General features: G+C 42.6%; 1 protein-coding gene across 1 annotated transcript in view; it reads left to right on the plus strand.

The window, feature by feature from the left end:
- Piezo (piezo type mechanosensitive ion channel component) overlaps positions 1 to 21353 on the plus strand; it is a 1050432-nt gene that overhangs the window by 133047 nt on the left and 896032 nt on the right. The window contains exon 7 of the mRNA XM_080275143.1: positions 11568 to 11758. Coding sequence (XP_080131269.1) covers positions 11568 to 11758 — 191 coding nt within the window. The remainder of the gene's footprint in view (positions 1 to 11567; positions 11759 to 21353) is intronic.

A 21353-nucleotide genomic window follows, 5' to 3' on the forward strand; every position in this document is an offset into this window, starting at 1 on the left:
TCTTACAGCTTAATACCCAGCATCCTGAAGCATGGTACAATCATCAGTACTGTATCCCCAAACCCAACAAAGACCCCATATTACCTTCCTCACACTGCCTCATCACACTCATCTGCATCCCCCCCAAAATCACTTAACAACTGGTATTACAGTTAGTTACACCTCGCATCCCTCTAGTCCCACCCATCACAACATGGTTTTAGGCAGCTACACTCCACAAACACTCTCTTTACAAACCTTATACCAAGAGTTTTTGATGGCATCAATTCAGCTCGTCCACCATGTAGAACACTCATAGTCACAGAAGACATTAGCAGAGCATTTTATGCCATCCCCTGCCAGAGCTTCACAAACAAAATATTCAACACAAACATGCACAACAATGCAAAAAGATGGTTGGCAAACTATTTAGCAGGCAGATGTGCATATGTAACATTTGCCAGTCAGTCATCGAACATCAGAAACTTCACAAATGGTGTTCCCCAGGGATCTGTTTTGTCCCCTACACTCTTTAACCTATAGTTTCATGACATATTCACATCCCATACACCACAAATACACATAGCTTTCTATGCAGATGGCATAGCACTTACACTTACACACCAAAATGCAAACACAGCCGCACACATCCTCCAACCCTATCTCAATACACTACACGAATAGTTCACCACAAATAGACTCACAGAAGCCCTAGCCAAATCTACATTGACCCGTCTCACAAACTGGACAGCAGAACATAGTTACATTCCACACCTCACCATAGACAACACACACACACACACACACACACACACACACACACACACACACACACACACACACACACACACACACACACACACACAGAACAACTGGCGGATAAAATTCACAGTTTAATCGTGTGTTCTCTGGAAGAGGGGAAAGTGCCACAAGAATGGAAGAGGGCAAATGTGGTACCAATTTATAAGGGAGGAAACAGGGAAGAACCCCTGAATTATAGACCAGTGTCTCTAACCAGCATGGTCGCAAAATTGTGCGAGAGAATCCTGAAAGACAGATGGATAAAATATCTAGAAGAGATGAATATTTTGGCTGAATGTCAGTTTGGATTCAGAAGTGGAAGGTCATGTGTTTCTAACTTGTTGAGCTTTTACTCCAGAGCAATTGACGTGGTACAGGAGAGAGATGGTTGGGTGGATTGTGTGTACTTAGACTTAGAGAAGGCCTTTGACAAGGTACCTCATAAGAGACTAATGTGGAAACTTGAATATATTGGAGAACTGAAGGGGAAACTTCTGGAATGGATGAGAGACTTTTTGAGAGACAGACAAATGAGGACAGTAATAAAGGATAGGATATCTGGATGGAGGGAAGTAACAAGTGGAGTCCCTCAAGGCTCGGTGTTGGTGCCAGTACTGTTCTTGATTTACGTAAATGATATGGTAGATGGAGTGAACAGTTATGCAAGTCTGTTTGCTGATGATGTAAAGATCTTGAGGAAGGTAGAGATTGAGAAGGATTGTAAAATGCTGCAGGAGGATTTGGATAAGATACACGATTGGAGCCGGACGTGGGAAATGAAATTTAATGTAAAGAAATGTAAAATATTGGAAATGGGTAAAAGTACCAGGAGGCCATCACTGAATTATTCGTTGGGTATTGAATTGATCACAAAAATGAGAGAAGAGAAAGATTTGGGAGTGCTGGTCCAAGATAGTTTGTCACCAGAAAAGCACATTAACAAGATAATTGGAGAGACTTATAAGCTCTTGACTAACATAAGAGTAGCATTTCATTATATGGATGAGGAGATGATGAAAAAATTGATAGTGGCCATGATCTGCCCCAGGTTAGAATATGCAGCAGTAGTGTGGTCCCCACACAAAAAGAAAGATATTAACAAGATTGAGAGAATACAAAGAACAGCAACCAAGATGGTCCCCAGTCTGGCAGACCTGTCATATCGAGAGAGGCTGGAAAAGCTGGATTTGCCTTCCTTAGAGGAAAGGAGAAAGAGGGGAGACATGATTACAGTGTTCAGGACCATGGTGGGAGTAGATAAAATTGACAGAGAAGATCTGTTTGTATGGGATAAGAGAGCAACAAGAGGACACGGAATGAAATTGAAAAAGTCAAGCTGCTTGAAGGATATCAAGAAATACAGCTTTCCTTACAGAAGTATAGTCTAATGGAATAGCCTGGACACAGAGATCGTCCAGTCTAGAAACTTAAACGAGTTTAAAGCTAAATTTGACTTATTGAGAAACAGCGACGGAAACCCACGAGCATGATAACATTAAAATATTCTTGGAATCTCCTAACATCATACAGCTGAACATACTTCCCCCCCCCCCAGCATTATCTGTGTTATCATGTATTTAATTATTTGCCCTTTTCTAACACCCTTGAGGCCCCATTCTGCATTTTATCTAATTTAGGATACTGCATGTTACAAAAATGTGCTGGGTCATGTGAACCCTGAGACAGATCATGCATAATAACACTCTTCCCGAGCACTTTTTGGCAGGTAGATGTATCATTATGAAACCTACTTCATCAGATGTTAAAACGGCTGAGTTTTTCATGAACACATCCAGATTTGAGAAGAATGATAAATGAAAACCATTTTGATGGGTAAAAGTAAAACCTTTTCAATAGTAACCACTTTGTACCCTTGCTGTACTGCTGCTAATTAATGTACAGTAATCCCTAGATTATCGGACATAATAGAGCCAAAGGCATATCCAGATAGTGGATCTGTCTGGATAATGGACTTCTCCCCTGGCACCCCTTTGTATGTACCCTAACTTCGAAAGCCATTGTAAAAGGCCTTTACAGTACATCGTACAACACTTTTTCCTGGTATTTTGCACTACTCTGTCTGGTAAAGCAGACCAATAAACCTCAGCCTAGAGTTATGAGAAGAGGCTGGATGACCCCGTCGCTGACGCCTGTCCAGGATGCAACACAGCACCCCATACTATTAACCCTTACACCGCGGGCAGGTTTACCAATGTTTTGCGTGTCCCGCGGGGTTATTCGGGCTCCGACAGACTCTCAAAAAATATTTGCCAAAAATCAGTTATTAGTCCTAGAATATTAAAATTATATATGCTTATGGCATACCTTCAGCTTTCTCCTGGAATGTTTGTTGAGCCTTCGTCGATTACCGTAGGACATGTGGAGACCTCTGAAGTTGGGTAACAAAGTCTCCACTTTACACTTCCCGACAACCCGTAATATGATTACCACAGCCAGATATTAACACTATAAACACTACTCTATGATTATCAAGTAGTTTGGGATCCATACTCCAAAAAAAAACCCACTGTGATAGCAATGAAAATTACAAGCGCGTATGACCTTTCCACTTGCGCTAGTTCGCTCTTAGTACTCTGTCATTTATTATTCATAAAACCCCTCACACTTTATATTTCTGTTACTATATAACACTTATATATATCTGGAGTTTTTATCCATAAGTTTCCTTCAGTAGTATTAGTTTATTGTCACTGAAGTCATTCAATTTTTCATTCAGTAAAATACGTAGAGAGCCACGGATTCACTTTCACTGTTATAACATCAAGTATATGTACTCATATTCTTATATTACTAATTACTTACATTACTATTTACATTTTCTATTGTATTTTCAATATTTACCCTTCTATTTTACTTACACTATGTTATTCACTGTCACTTTCAGTAAGATAAAACTATAATACACTGTTCAATCATATGTACTGAACATCCATTGCTTTCACTTGCTATTTACACATTATTTACACATTATTTTCACATTACTTTCCTTTCCCACGTACACTTTTAGAACTGCTTCTGGCTGTGGTAATCAAAGAAGCAGGTAACACAGAGGGGAACCTGGCACTCAGCGCACTGCCAAGAGGTGTGTTTGTGCTCAGGTGTGCGTTGGGTGGTATGTGCACACAGCTGGCACCTGCGGATCGCAGCCTTCATCTTGCCTGTGGCAGGCATTAGCACCAGTCTGTGCCGATCCATGTACGCCCTCTGCTCAAGTCTGTCGGGAAGTGTTACTGGATGGCGCCTTGGAGTTGATGCTGTCACCCTACCATATCTTTCCAGCAGCTGCTGAACACAAGTCCTGACGAACAACCTCAGGGAGAAGGACTTGGGTGGCTTGACCGTCATCATGTACAGGATGAAGGCGTTCAGCATCGTCATGTCTATGAGATGCAGAAAAACTTTCCTGTACCACCTAGTATTCTTCCTGAGGCAGTCGATCTCACCAATCATCATGTCGGACTTGTCCACCAGCCGCATGTTGATATTGTAGTCTAACACAGCATCAGGTTTCATCACAGGTTCGCCTGTCCTACGGTCAACCTTCCCACTGTCTATCACTTCCCCCTTATGTACGGTGGTGAGCATGTGCACAACCCTCTTGTCATGCCACCGTATTGCCAGCATCTTCTCAGACTTGCGTAGGTGCACGTCTCTTCGCTGCGAGGTTCCTGCCTCTGGGAATTTAGGGAAGTGGGCACGATTACTTTTGACGGTGCCACAGGAGCCAATGCCGTGCTCTGAAAGGTATTTGGCAAGTTTCGGTGCTGTATAATAGTTGTCTGTATACGGCACATGATTCCCACCAAAATACTTTTCAAAGAGCACTTTCACTACACAGCCTGAGAAGCCAAGGGGGTGTGTTTTATCCAGATCGACAGTGCTGGCTGAATAAATGACGAAGTCAAGGATGTACCCCGTCTTACAGTCGCACAGTACAAAGAACTTGATTCCAAAGCGATGGCGTTTGCTTGGAATGTACTGCACAAACCGAAGACGTCCTCTGAACAAAACCAAGGATTCGTCAATGACAACCTTCTGAAAGGGGTGGAAGAATGACATAAACTTATCCTTCATTCTGCTCAGAATCTCCCGGATCTTCCAGAGTGGGTCGGTTTGGGAAGGTACATCGTTGTCGGCAAAGTGCAGGTTTCCCATGATGTTCCGGAAGCGATCTCTGGCCATGTACTTATTGAAGGTGGGTGAGGGTAGTAAGGGGTCCATGGACCAGTATTCTTCCAACTCATGCTTCTTTGAGTGTGGCATGAGAAGCATGAGGGCGAAGAACACATACAGCTCCTGCACTCCCAGCATGGACCACTGTTGCATCTTGGTTGCACCTGTACCACTTGCAGCACGTTGTGATTCATACCTGTTGATCTCATCACATGTGTGCTGCATGACTTCGTCATCTAAGAAGGCCAAAAGGAAGTCCACACACTAAGCATCATCGTCAAGAGTGAAGGCAGGCTGTACTCCTGAGGAACTCTCATCAAAAACCAAATGTTCTGGCACAAAATCGGACCCTTCCGTCCACGCAAAGGCGTCCAGGATTCCCTGTTGTGGCGGTGTAGGATGGGTGAGGGTGGTGGGTGGCTGTGAGGGAGATTTACCACGTTCAAGGTCACTCGCACTGACCCTGAGTTGCCGTACAGCACTAGCAGACCTTACTCTAGTAGCAACTCTACTTTTACGGGTCAGGGATTTACCTCTTCCTCTACGGCCTGCCTTCACTGTTGATGCTGGTGGTGATTCCAACGACGAAGACTCCGGAGATAATTCAGCAGAAGAAGAGGAAGAAATGAGTGAAGTGGGGCTTGGGGAACGGGGAGGTGAATCAACTCGGGACTCATGGCGGGCTGGGTCACGCGGGGCCATTGTTCTGGGACTAACACGCGGCCTTTTCACTCCCTTCCCAAATTCCTTCCCTTGCTGCACTAACGGCTCCTTTCCCTTGGAGCTAGGGATAACTTTGGACACTGAAGCACTCGTACTAGTACTTTCTGGCATGATTTCCTCACACGGCTCATCACACGATTCACCCGAAGGGTCAAAATTGCTATCCATCTATCACCATTAACAATTCCGCTAGTTCACGTTCCACTGCAGAGTCACTTAGTCCTTTCCTGCTTCCCTCACGACTTTTTCTAGGTGTAGAGGTCACGGGGCCCTTTGCAATGGGCGCAGAAATGGCAGGGCGCGAGTGCGACATGTTTTGACCACAGCAGAGGACAAGGAACTAATTGCCGCGGCTTATCTGAGAAGGCAAGGGTTGACAGTGACAATGAGGATGACAGCTGCTAACTTACATGCTAATAAATTATTGGTAGAAAATCTCGGCAATTCATAAAGAAATAGGTAGTTCCAGGTGAATGTAAATGTCACTTAGGCTTCTCCCTTCCTTTCTGATATATATCTTTATTACAGAAATAGATTACAAGGCATAATTCAAAGGGGAAATTACCGTGGTAATGTAGCGAATGAATGCATGTGAGGTGTTGTCCGGTGATAATTAGCCAATTCCTGGTGTATACCACTATCACTTACCTTATTTTTTTTTTGGTATATATTATTTTGTATAGATATAGGGCATAGGGCTTATTTCAATGGATGAAATCTGTGGAAAAATCCGGGGGAGATTTGCTTAGCGCAGCGCGGCCAGGGAGGTGAGAGGACAGGGTAATGGAGGGGAGGTAGGGAGGGGAGTCAGGAAGGGGGGAAAATCGCTAAAATGTCAACAATGGATGGGAGTACAGATGAGATTTGGAGTGCTGACTAGTGTTGGACATTGGCAGTACTGATAGATGATACAAGCCACCACTTGAAAGCCCGGGATAATTCAAAATAACACAGAATCACAAAAGTGACGCCCCGCGGTATGATCCATTGCGCCTGAGCATCACGAAAGTGACGCCCCGCGGTTAAGGGGTTAAACACATTATGGAAGACTGCATTCCACACGATCACCTGTGCCACCAACACAGCATACACTCCTTGAGAGCTGTGTGGAAAAGCCTGGTCTCGGCCATGGCCTTCCTTAGGGACTCGGGGCTGTTTGGCCAGACTGCCTAGGGAACAACTACTACTACTACTACCACAGTCAAGCAGTTACTATACCATGGTCAAGTAGACCCATCAGCCACAGCCAAACAATTACTGTACCATGGTCAAGTAGACCCATCAACCACAGACAAGCAATCGCCACTGCAGGGCCGTACCCTGCTGTGACATGAAAAAAAACATGAAAAAACCAGCCCGGCTGGACAAAAATGTACTTTTGGGCATAATTTCCACCCGGAACACAAGCATTTTGTCCGAATGAAATTATAAAATGTATGAATAATGGTTTCAAACACCCAGATCACAGTTTCTGGATAATGGATTGTTTGGATAGTGGACGTCCGGATAATCGAGGGACTGTTGTATTTGTAAAAACTTGGGGGCACTCACCATCCACTTACTTGATGTAGTTCTGCTCTTGGGTGTCTGCCCTTTCCTCTCCTTCCTCCATTCCTTCCTTCCTCATCTGTCTTTCTTTACTTCATTCTTTCCTCTTCCTTCTACCTGTGGGTGACTCTACACTGTGTGATAAGCTAAATGGTTTCCTGTACACCAGGAAACCATTTGCTATGCTGGGTGGTAACCATACATCCAAATTGTGGTGCCCGGTGGTTTAATGGGTAATTGTTGCGCTAGTGGTATTGAGCCGATGAAGGTTTATAGCCAGGGGATGGTTAAGGTTTATTGCTGACGTGGTGCAACTCATGGATGAGTGAGGCTGGTTGCTCTCATCTTAAATGTCAGGACCAACTTGCCTAGCCCTGGGCTTCTGTGCTCCTCATGGGGCAGTGTAGGATTGGATGACAGATGGATGGATGGTACAGATGGATAGTAGTAGTCTCCAGGAGCTAAATGACATACCTGTAATCAGAAATGACGTAAACATACTGGTCTCAAAACTGAATGAGTTTTAAGAGGATTATCCAAGTTTCATGCTGAATGTTTACACACACTGTAATCATAGTGAGTTGTAGCCTATAGGATGTTGAAAAGTGTTGATTTTTGTTGTGGAGTCATACATTACCCGGTCTTTGTGATGGGAATGAAGTGACTGGAGGTAGCTGTCATAATTGGAACCAGAGATGGGAAGTTTTTATTAAGTCGCTGAGAACGACAGATGAAACATTTCTTGCCTGGAGCACCCTGACAGTAGCAGTTCACCACTAATTGGCATGGGTGGAAAGAAGTCTCTAGGAGCCTAATATAAGTCAGAGTTAAATAAACCCAACAGTTCCAGAGCTGAATGAGTTTTAAGAGAATTATGCAAGTTGCATGGGCAGTTATTTACATTTAACCCGTACAATCCCGCCGTCGGCAGGGTGCCGACGTTACAAAACATCCCTAGTAATCCCAGCGACGTGATGGTGCCGACAGCAAAATTCAAGCGCTGTAGTACGTCTCTAACTGCTTCAGTCTAGCTAATTTTTTGCTAAGGAGTAGCTTAATGTATTGGCAACATTGTGCACAAGCACTTGTAGCACTGAGTTTGGTTCTGCATGGCTGGGTAACATCAGTGTGCCACTGTCCGTCACAGCGTTAGAATCTTGTGAAAGCCTCGCCATTTTTCCATCTCATTGGGCTAGAGGAGGCAGTTGAAACTGTCACATGGACCCTCTGTCCCTTCATTTAGTGATTCTATAGAAGAGGAAGACCTGGACAACTCTTCTAGGGAGGAATATGAGCCAGTGGAGAAGGGTATTGATAATGGGGATTCCCTCATTTTCCTCCCCCATTCTCTCCCATCCCGCCCAGCTGGGTGGGAAAACGTAACTCACAGCTTGGGAAACTGGGCTAGAAACACGATGGATGGCCATCCTGGTCGTATTTCTCCTATAAGGAGTACTTTTTTTCCCTTTTCCTTGATTTATATGTCCTTTTGGATTGTTTTCTGCAATAAAAAATTTTTCCGTTTTTGGTCCGGGATTTGGTGGGTATAAAATTGCAAAAATGCCTGGGATGGTACAGGTTAATATATTGCTGCATTACTGCATTATTCATAGTAGGTTTTAGCCTACAGTGTTGAAAAGTGTTGATTTTTATAGCAGAATCAAACAGCAGTGGTCTTTACCAAGTCACTAAGAACAGTGAATGAGGTATTTCTTTTTTATCTCAGCTCTGTTTGGGGGTATTTTCAAGGCCATCACACATATGAGGTGCTACCCAAAATATTCTGGACTAATGCTATGTATAACTGATAACTCACCATAGCTCTTATTCCACCATCACCCACGAAGTAGTTCCCTTGTGCATTGATACGCCAGTCCCAGCACTTCCTCCATTGCTGGAACACTCCCTGGAAGTCCTTTTCAATAAGAGTGTCGAGCTTCCCCGGCTGTTCCTTCTGGATATCCTGAATGGTATCAAATTGATGCCCTTTCAGCTTAATCTTCATTTTTGGGAACAGAAAGAAGTCACAGGGGGCCAACTCTGCCAAGTAAGGAGGATGGGGGACTATAGCCATGTTGTTCCTGGCCAAAAACTGCTGGATGTTGAGCACATACTGAGCCGGGACATTGTCATGGTGAAGCAGCCAGTTGTTGTTTCACCAAAGGTTGGGGTGTCACCTTCTCACATCATGCTGTCACCGCAAAACATCATGGTAGAAGTTGGAATTGACAGTTTGGCCAACTGGGATGAGTTCTTTGTGCACAGTCCCCATGATGTCAAAGAAAACAATCAGCATGCTCATGACATTGCTTTTCACCTGTCTGGTCCTTTTGAGTCTTGGTGAGAGTGTACAACCAAGAGATTGCCCACCAAACACCTGTTGAATCATTGCCAAGGTCTCTGTTGCATTTTTCCTGAGATTTGCACTTTTTTTTTAATACAAATTTGCTGTTCCTTTTTTATATCTATCTCAAAAATTGCCAGACAAGACGACAGCAAACAAACGAACGTCACTAATCCCCATGTCTGCCTAGCTCTGCACCACGTGGCACACTGACTCACAATGCATGTTAGTACTGCCACCTGGAAGTGCATCGCTCAACTACAACCTGTTTAGAAGCTGCGATCCCAGTCCAGAAAATATTGGATGGTGCCTTGTATCTCATATAGATTTCATTTTTATTATCCCATGTACAGTACAGTATATGAAGTGTGGATCATGCTCAACATGCCAATGCCTAATTAAGTTCTGTCTGGCAGTTGGAAAAATGGACAATAGAGAGGTGTCAGCTTCAGGTTTTCATATTAAATGAAGGATGCATTTTCAAGGTGGTTTCTTTGAAGTGGTGAAAATCAAGTACACTTTATAGATACTAACTTGCCAAAGGCTGGGGTGCCTCATATGGAAATGGGGTCATGTAACACGTGTTTCACTGTATGTATTGAAAGTCATTTTCTACAAAAACACCTGGTGCAGCACTAAAAAGCACTTTTTAGCTACTCACCTGTAGTTCTGGCCTCCAGGCTACCAGTGCATGCAGAGCTTGCTGACATAACACACAGAGTACCAATATTTATGCAAATTTATGCTCACACATGGCATTAAAACTCATACAGAGATGCCAGAAAGGCAGCAGTTGATCTACCTGACACCAAGAAAATAGCACAAAAGCTTCTCTTATACAGGCTGCTTGGCAACCTTGTGAAGCAAAACTTTATCGATGACCTAATATCATTATTGCATTCATACATGCGAAACAATATTGAAGTGGCCAGGAAAGTGCTGTATATTTCCCATACATGGGCCCCAAGACATGATGAAAATGAATCTCTGAACACACAACATTCCATCCTCCCACCCTCATGCAACAGCGCCTTTAAAAAAAAAAAAAAAAAAAAAAAAAAAAAAAATGTTCTGCCAAATGAACGAGTGTGCCTTTATGGTCCACTTTACATTATTTGATCACTTCAACTTCTTGCAGTTTCTGGTCAGTATTTCACATGACATAGGTCTCCCCTGTACAGTATTCAGTAATCAGATTCACTTTTATGATGAAGTAACAGTCACAAAACACATCTGTGTCCACTGAAATACACTCAGCTCCACTATAAATATATTGCCAGTGCTACAGGACACAAGTAAATCACCAACAGTAAATCTCAGTGCACAAATGGGCAAAATAAAGTAGCTAGCTACATATGGCAAAAGAAGTTAAATGTCTATCCATCACCTTAGGAGGCAGAGAGTAGACTGCTCGCCCAGGCAGAAACTAGACAATCCCACATTTATAATGTTGTCAGTATATTGCATGTTGCTGATAAGTGATTAGTGTGACAGCTGGGTGCACACAGTGATGCATAACAAAATTTCAAGGTACAGTACTGCAATTGACCACAGCATAGCAGAAAAATGCAGTTCTTCATGATGATGCGTGTGGGACACTTGGGGATGTGTTTTGCTGCAGTTGTATTCTCACACAATCTCATGTCGCGCTTCAAGGGTGTTAACTTGATACCAGTTATTATCAGATTGAGTATCTCCATGTGTATTTGAAGCATATTTATGAATGTGTGGATGATTAGGTCTGTGAGGTGGAGCCAGGATTCCAGGGGCTTGAGTGATGTGTTAATGATTTTCAGAACCATTTCATTGACTATGCTGTTGATAAGCTTGAATAATGTATAAAATGAAACAGACTCATTTCATGGACCATGCTGTTAGTTTTCTAACTTTCATAGTTTCCCTTGTTTTCTGGATCTTATCTCATCCTTAGAAGGGAAAATGAGGTCAGGATGATGGTGATGATGTATTGTATCCACAGGGTATTTGGGATGACAGGAGTAATTGGGACTGATTGCCAGGATCCCAGAGCAGCACCAATTACAACAGATCAGTGGTCACACTTTCTCAACCCCATCCTCCTCCTACTCCTGTATTATATCCTCGCATTTGAGTCACAGTTTCTTCTCTCCAATAAGGTGAGGCTAGTACAGGAAAAGGGATCTAAGATGGGTGAAGATGAAAGGTAGAGGATTTAGAGAGGTGTGGTATATAGAGGGAAGATAGATCAGTAAAGGGTGTAGAAGGGAATTTTGGTAAAAAACAAGATTTAAATGGAAGAATTGTACCCACATTGGAAAGTTCGTTTAATCAGAAGGTATTGCAGTTTCAGCCTTTTGGTCCCCTAAAGAACTCATAAAGGTAGGCAAAAACTTTTTGTATCCCGTCGATAATAATCAGTTTTTCCACATTGGATATAAATATTCATTTTGAACAAATCTTGGTACTGTACTGTCAGATGGACACAAATAAGATTTACTGTGTACTGAATACTGCTTGGAAAGTTAAGGTGCTTGATATTGTTCTTATGATGTGCAAATAAATGTGTAGAGAACATGAGACTGGGATGAACTGAATTGAATTTCAGTGTAGAGATGGCTTAAAGTGGTAAGGTTAATGGGTCATAGAATAAACTGAGTTATTATATGGAGCTGAGTTAGGATTACAGAGGTAGAGTTAAGAGTCTGTTCAATCTCCTCACATACAGTGTAATCAACTGTTGCATGTTTGCTAGTGATCATTTATTTATTTACTTATTTTTTTTAAACTTTAGTATTCATTTGTACAGACATATTTTATTCAAAGTTTTGAGTAATTTCAGTTTTGTATGCAACTTTGGATAAGGGGGGGGGGGCAGGATGATGCAGCACGTTGTTTTCCTGAATGCATTGACACTGATCGAATATTTGATTGAAAAACAGCAATGGTTATTGGGTTTTTATTTATGAGGCCAAGGTTCCAGCTTCATCTTTTACTATCCTCACCTTCAAGAGGGTTACTGGGCAGTGTTTGGATATGAAGGTAAATAGGTTTCATCATTTCTTCCCTCCCAGCTTGTATCATAAACTCTCTCTTAACTGCTTGAATCAGACAACATACAGTATATGTTGATGTTAAACTGCAAATACCCTGTTCATCCAGTAACATGTTTAGGTCTTCACCTGGCACTCACTCTGAATCACACTTGCTTCTCTTATTCCTAAGCCTTGCATCATCCCTGCTGCAAAAACTTTTACTGCATCCCGTATCTTTCTTTCTCCCCTGGAAGTTCTTTAACCACTTCATACCAGTGATGCATTTATCATTGTATTACTGCCACCTTTAGATTCTTCTATAATGAGACTTTCTTTATCTGGATGGGTCAGGTACAGCCATTGTAAGACCCTTCAGTCCAGAGAATCTGTTGTTTACTAAGGGAATTGTTTGAAGATATGAAGAATCAAATGAAAAATATGTTCAAGGGGTTATTTTCGCTGGTACTTCTGTACCATGTGGTGGCGACCATCATTCAGTCACTTGATCTAGTGTTGCCTACTTCTTCCTTCGCATTTATCATTCTTTTTCTGTTTCTGCCTTCCTCTCTTCATATTACCGCCATTTTTCATATCACGTTTTATTACTCATCTTTCCTTTTCAGGTGGCTTTACATTGTGTTAGAAGTCTAATAGTTTCCTGTAAACCAGGAAGCCATTTACAACACTGGGTGGTAGCCATATAACCAACCCATAATTGTTCTCTATATGTCAACAAGCAGGTTGGCTGAGGGTTCGTGCCCCTACCCATAAAACAAGCACAGTAACACAAAGACAAATGGCCACCCCTTATGGGATTATTGCATGCGGTTGTAGATAGATAGACATCTGGACTGAATCCCTATTAAAATTATTTCATCCTGCATCCTCTTGTCTTTATTTCCATCGTATACCTGCCTCATTTTTCCCTGATGCTTCTCTCTTTCTCCTTCCCCATAATATTCCATCCTACCCATACCCCACACATCCAACTAGGCTGCACTACTCTCGCCGGTTGGATCCAGCGTAAGATACTTGATCAGGCGCAGCACCGTCCGCAGCCGCTCCCTGAAGTCCCCTCGCTCCTCTGCCTCATCCCGCCGTGCCTCCCTTACACATCAGTCGCGGCGTCGCCTCCTTTCTGCTACCTACAATCAAGTAAAAACAACATCACATATTTTCCTGCACAGCTGCAAATGTGATTTGTCTATCACTAGCTAGCTGCCATAGACAGGCTAGCTACTACTTATGTGATGTGTCGTGTTTTTGTGTGGTCATGCGTTTACGATATCTGTTTATTCATATTTACAGGGATCCCTTGTATTACAGTTAGGACTTAGTGCTGGATACCTGATAATAACCAGAACAGTTGCTTATCAAGCTGGTTGAAATAAGGGTTCAGTGTGAATATGTTTGTGTTTAAGGTTGATGGGAAAACCTAGCTCTGGATTTTTTTCCTCTCATTACAGCTTCAGCTGAAGTTCAGGTACACTAAAATGAGTTATTGTATTTTTGAAGTATGAATTCATTCAAACCTAGAATATATGAATGTAACAGGAAGCATGGTGTGAGGCTTCCTCTTGCTAACCATTTCAAATTACACTTAAAAAAAAAAAAAAAAAAAAAAAAAAAAAAAAAAAATCAGTAGATGGTAGAATCAATTAAAAAACACTTGTAAAGTGCAATCTGTTGAGCAGAAAAGTTTTGATCTGGGAACTGTAAATTAAAGAACCTTTATGTAACAGATAATTTGCATTAACAGAATGAGTATATCTTGGAATGAGTATATCACAGTACGTTGTACAACAAGGGATGCCTGTACTTAGCAGTATTACAAAAATTAACTTTGGCTGCTCGCTAGAATTGTATTTGTGTGTGCTATCCATGCACAAATTATGCAGCTTATTTTTTCCTTTGGCACACAGATGTAAAGTTTTAGCTAGCAGTACTGTACACTGCACTACCAGTGTGAGAATGAACTGTACCTACATATTCATTTTCTGTACATATAAAAAAAATTGCAATTCATGTCATCACTGTTAGTGTATTTAATCATGCTGCCATTTCATTAAATCCATATTTTATTAGATCAGCCAATTTACCTGATTCCATGAAGAGGAGCCTTCCTGTGGTGCTGCTGTTGCCCTGGGTGGAGAGAAGTACATGCACCTCCTGCCTGAGAACAAAACTTCCTCATCCTTCCCTGCATCCTGCAAGGCAGACCATGGTTAAGCCTGGCAGGGCACAGTCTCCTGCATGGGGGCAGCTACTCCCTGCACTTTTTTTTTTTTTTTTTTTTTTTTTTTTTTTTTTTTTTTTTTCCCCATCAACCCTTGAACATGTCCCCTACTTTTTATGACAGCAGCATGTACGGGCGTGATATTTTACCCCAATTTTGAAAAAAAAAAAATAGTTTACTCAATTTTTATTACAACTGAAGGTGTCATTTGAAAGTACAGTATAATGATTGAACTCTCATTTCCATCTGTAAATAAAACCAAAAAAAAGAAAATGTGATATTAAATGGGAAACTTAAAAAAAAATCTATAACTGACCAAAATTGTACACACTTATGTACGGGGGTGAAATTTTACCCCAATGCACTCCTAACACCCACACTAATAGTCACAGCACCAAGCACATACCTCTCACCCACAGAGCAAACACCAAACTGTAGCTATAGTCCTACCCAGCCTGCCCCCCTGTGGCAGCAGTGCCACCAGGAGAGGGAAGGTCGCAGACCAAAATTGTACACGCTTACGTACGGGGGTGAAATTTTACCCCAATGCACTCCTAGCACCCACACTAATAGTCACAGCACCAAGCACATACCTCTCACCCACAGAGCAAACACCAAACTGAAGCTATAGCCCTACCCAGCCTGGTCTCTTTTATGGCAGCAGTGCCACCAGGAGAGGGGAGGTCGCAGACCAGAATTGTACACGCTTACGTACGGGGATGAAGTTTTACCCCAGTGCACTCCTAACGCCCACACTAATAGTCACAGCACCAAGCACATACCTCTCACTCACAGAGTAAACACTAAACTGAAGCTATAGCCCTACCCAGCCTGGTCTCTCTATGTCACATAGAATGCCACGTGATCAAAGTTGGCATGGGATGAAATTTTGCCCCCGGATGTGTTTTAGGGTTAAGGGAAATGGCTCTTCATTGGTTATTACCCAGCTTCTCACATATACCAGCAACATTGAGAGTAGTCCTGGGCCACAAACACAGTCCATATGCCCTGTTTGCTCCCCACACATCACATGCGCAGAACAAACATGTGGATCTGTTCAGTGCACTTCTTGCAGAGAATCCTTTCCACATCACATGCAACAGGGACAAATCCGGGAATATTTTGGAGGTGTTGCCCATATCACTTTCCAAAGTAAGGAGGGTTTGGCATTCACTTTCAGTTAACCAGTGTTGGTTTGTGTGACGTTGGTATGGGAGATATGAATGTGATGGCCTGTAAAGATTCAGTTAATATGTTTCGTTTGTTTCGTTTTTAAAGGCTCCAACGTGCTTGCATGTGTCGTCCTTGGTCACCTAATGGCAGCTCTCCACACTGCACGATCCATTGCAGCCTCCCTGTCCAGTCCCTTAACCCTGAGGTCACACTTAATGACCTCATCCCATGTCTTTCTCGGTCTACTCCTCATAACCCCACCCCCAATATTAACACTTCTCACCTTCCTCACCCAATTATCATCCCCCATCCTCTCCACATGTCCAAACCATCTCAATCTACCTGTCCTCATCACAACACCAGTACACTCCAATCCCATCCTACCTCCCAACTCTTCCATCGTAAACCCAGCCCTTCCAGGCCTTGGACGCAGGGACGCACTGCACATCCACCTAATCATTGTCATTTCTGTACGTTTGAGCCAGCGAATATCTTCCTCCTTCACTGCCCAGGTCTCACTACCATACAGCATTACACTCCTAACATATGCTGCATACAAAGACCCCTTAACATGTAGGGAGAGTCCTCTCAGTGTTAGGAGAGGCAAGAGCTCCCTGAACTTCTTCTAACCACTTCTCACCCTAGCCACAGAGCTAGCTCCAGCCCCACCTCCAGCACACAACATGTCTCCCAAATAACAAAACTCATCCACACACTCGAGATTCACCAGCAAGTTCAATCCTTTCACGTCTGACAATCTCCACCTGCTCACCCCGACACGCCGTACACACAAAATCAGCATTATCTCGCAGTCTACCTCTGATACCGCTACATCTCTTATGCACCCATTTATCACACACACCGCACAAGATGGAATTACTTCCCACGCCCTTGTGGCAAACTGCACATGGCCACTCTCCCTCGTCTTTGACAGTACCGCCACCAACCCTAGATATCATCACTTTTGTTTTATCTGCATTTACCATTAAACCCTTGTGCCCCATACCATCTCTCCACTTCCTAAACTTTTCCTCCGCCTCCCTTTCGTTCTCTGCAATCAACACCAAATCATCAGCATAAAACAACTCCCATGGGAGTCCGTTTCTAAAGTCACGTGAAAGGGCTTCAAGTACTGTACCATGATACACAACATGGGACTCAAGACTGACCCCTGATGCACACCAACATTCACGGGAAACTCATCATTCAAATCTCCATTCACTCTTACCTGGGTGTGAGCACCCACATACATAGCCATAACCACCCTAACCAGCCACTCCTCCAAGCCAAGCTTTCTCATTGCCCACTTCACCACCCCTCTAGGGACTCTGTCAAAGGCCTTTTCCAAATCAAGAAAAACAAAATAAAGATTCCTTCTCCTACCAATATATTTTTCCTGAAGCTGACGAACAATGAATATAGCATAAACCCAAACTGCATCTCATCAATATTCACTCTTTCTCTAATCATACCTTCTAAAACTCTCTCCATTACCCTCATTATCTGATCTAAAAGCTTTATACCTCTATAATTTCCTCTTTCCAGGGCATCACCCTTCACTTTATACACATTTACAATTACACTCTTCAGCCAATCATCTGGGACATCACACTCATAAATAATCCTATTTATCAGGTCAGTGACTAAACTCACCCCTATAAAGTACTATATATTAATTTTCAAATATTACAATTCATTTCTGGTGCACAAGCACAACATACACACACACATCAGCAGGCTGCCTTGAGCAGAGGTAACCTAATTGCATCTAAACAGTGATGACCCCTGGGGGGAAGAAAAAAAAAAAAAATCAGAACAGTTCCTTCACAATCACAACATACACATAGCACTCCTACTGTATAAGAAGCAAAACTGATACACACAGCAGAGCCACCAAAATCAAACACTACTCACACAGCTCAAGCAGAACTAAACAGAGGCATCTTTACACACATTCATCCATCAGTCTTCTACTAAGATACAACACAATCACTTTTCCAGAATTATTCAGCAGTGCAAATATTCACAAACAAGAAATCAACATTTTTAGCATTTACATTCCCCTTGACACCTCCCACACTGTACCAACACAGCACAACTGTCAGCTCCTTCCCTTAACACAGACACCTGGCTTCGTCATTGTTGGGGCCTTTAATTTTAAACACACTGCCTAGTATGAACACATTCAAACCAACCACTGAGGTCTTGACATTGCTTCAAAACTTACTCAATGTACATTCTCAATGGCACCTCACAACACACCCTCATCCTACGCCAGGCAAACCATATCACCTCCTCTGCACCTCCGCATGTGTCACATTCTTTTCACCAGCACTTGTGCACAACACCACGTGGTGAACAGTCCAGACTCTTAACAGATATCTTCCCTTCATTATCACCAGAGAAACACATCCAAACCAGAGTACTCACATACACAAATATGGAAGCATACTGGACAAAATTCACTGAAGCAACACTAAGCAACACACCCATCTCTAGCATTAACAGGCACATTTCAAGGTTCACCATCGTACCCAATGCAGACAAATCCCACATTTCATGAAGTAACAGAAGACATTACAGCTCAGACTTTAAACCAGAGTTTGCCTGTGTTATAAGATGGTGACAGACATACACACAATTTCACTCTCCCACACACACAAGACACCATCACAAGGCTTCAAGAACTAAACAGTGAGATCAGTAACAAATTTGGTACCAAGAAAACAGAAAACTGGAAGCCTTTGTACCAACATTTATTCATGCCACAGACCCCTCTCAGTTAACAACATTTAATCATGCTGCAGACCCATCTCGGCTAACAACATTTAATCATGCAACAGATCCCTCTCAGCTATTCAAAATACTTATGTCACTAAACCACAAACAGGCTCCTCCAAGACCCATGTTCCTATCACCTCCAACATGCAACATATCCTTTTCTACAAAGTACAGTCAAACATAACTGTGAACAGTTACACAAGAAAGAATCACCTAACGCTATGACACACTGTGTCTGAAAGAAAACGCACTTGACATGGGCAATCCTTTCCATGCAATCACAGTGCAGTCTCCTCTCTTCAACAATGCATAACTTTATCAAGAAAACAAAAAACTCTACAAGCACAGGGCAGGATGACATCAGCAGCCTGCACATGAAACATTTAGGACCACAAGGCATCCAGGCACTCTCAGACATCGGCACTACTCTATGCACACTGTAGCATTCCCAGTATTTGGAAGCAGTGAACATTTGTTACTATTCCTTAAACCAGACAAGGACCCAACACACCCTCTTTGTATAGATTCTCTTTGCACACTATCCATAATAAATGAATGCCTCATTCCCAACAAAATCACACCCCATGTCCCATTTGCTCCTTCACAGCATGGAGTAAGAGCACTACACTTTACAAACATCTTACTAACTAATGTCACACAACTGGCATCGGGCGGCAGCAGCTCCATGACACCCATACCACACACTTCTCATAACATTAGATATGAGATCTGTTCAGAAAGTATTCAACCTCATTTTTCTTCTCACCAGTCGATAGAGAGGTGGCCTGCGGTCCTAATGGACCCCAGTTCAAATCCTAGCTGGGGCAGGAAACAGTTTATGGATTTGAATTTCATTAGAGTAGACTTTATTGATCTACCAGAAGACCCGCTGACATGTAAAAACACCCCTCCTAATATCAATACGCCAGTCCTTTATGAGACAGCCCTTGTATGTATTCAATATGGATGGTGGATGTTAGTGCCAAAGTGGTGACACATGGAGATGTAAGAGGACTACTGGTCCTTGGGATATGCCTTAGAGATAGGCCTTGAAGGCTTTGTGCAGAATCAAACACATAAAAAAAAAGGGGGGGGGGGTTATGTAGCACAGTGCAAGACCTTTGTGCGCATGCGTGATTAGTGCCAGCCACCTTGAGTGACTCAGTGGCTGTCACTCGGCTTGTGTTCATGGTCATTCACCTTATGCTTGTCACATTCCCACACTCGTCTCAGTGACCAAAAAAGTTGGACAGTGTTACTGCATCAGATCTTGACAAAATCTAGGTGATACCCAAGTTGAAACTATAAGGAAGATCCAGCATGTTTGGGGGAATGAAGCCATGGGGATAACGCAAATAAAAGAGTGGTACAGTTGCTTCAAAAATGGCTGAATATCAGTTGATAGCGATCCACGTCCTGGGAAGTCATCAACAAGCAGGAGTGCTGAGAATGTGAAGAAAGTCTGCAATTTGGTCATGGGAAATTGTTTGTTGACTATCAGAGAAATTGGTAATGAAATTGGAATCATCAGTGGATTAACACATAAAATTTTAATGGATGATTTGGGCATGTGAAGAGTTGCTGCAAGGTTCATTCCAAATCTTTCGCTCGAACAACAGGCTCTGTGGATGAACGTTGCTCAAGACATGTTGGAGTTTGGATATCGTGACCCGGACTTCTGAAGACTTATCACTGGAGGTGAAACTTGGATGTACAGGTATGACCCACAAACCAAAGTACAGTTGTCCCAGCTGAAGCATGCAGGGTCACCTCTACGAAAAAAAGCATGACAGGTCTGGAGCAAAGTGAAATGCATGTTGACTTTTTTTTTTTTTTTTTTTTTTTTTTTTTTTTTTTTTTTTACTACCAAGGGGTTGTGCATCACGAATACGCACCACAAAGTTAGACTGTCAGCAGACATTGCTACCTCAACGACATCCACCATCTTCGTGACGCAGTTCGGCAGAAGAGGCCAGACCTTTGGAAAGTGGCAAGCTGGAAGCTGCACCATGAAAATGACCTTGCCCATTCTTCTCAACTGATTCAGGAATTTTTGGCTGAGCACAACATTCTGCAGGTCTGAAAGGCTCCTTACTCACCAGACATGGCTCCATGCGACTCTTGGTTATTTCCCAAGCTCAAAACTCCACTGAAGGATTCTTGATTTGAGACGAGAAGATACCGAAAACCAGCTTCGAAAAATGTTTCAGGTAGTGGAAAGAATGTTGGGCTATGTGTATCAGGTCAGAAGGGGCATACTTTGAATGGGATTAAAGTCTTAGCTCAAGAAGGTAGCAATTTATTTTATTTAAGAGCCTAAGGGGTGGATACATTCTGAAAAGACCTTGTATTAGTAAAGCCATTGAATCCATCCCCCAATGCAAACTAATTACCAAGATGTACAACACAACCATGTAGAATAACAACAAACATTGGTGTGCCTTCTGCTGTATTTGGCTGATAGGCAAGCACGTTACATTTCAGGGAAAGTCCCCACGAACTTGAAATTTCCCTCACGAAATTCCGCAGGGCTCTGTTATCACGCCCATGCTTTTCAGTCTAT

This window comes from Coenobita brevimanus, chromosome 60, assembly GCF_032717465.1.
Source record: "Coenobita brevimanus isolate Jiangsu-jjx chromosome 60, ASM3271746v2, whole genome shotgun sequence".
NCBI lineage: Eukaryota > Metazoa > Arthropoda > Malacostraca > Decapoda > Coenobitidae > Coenobita > Coenobita brevimanus.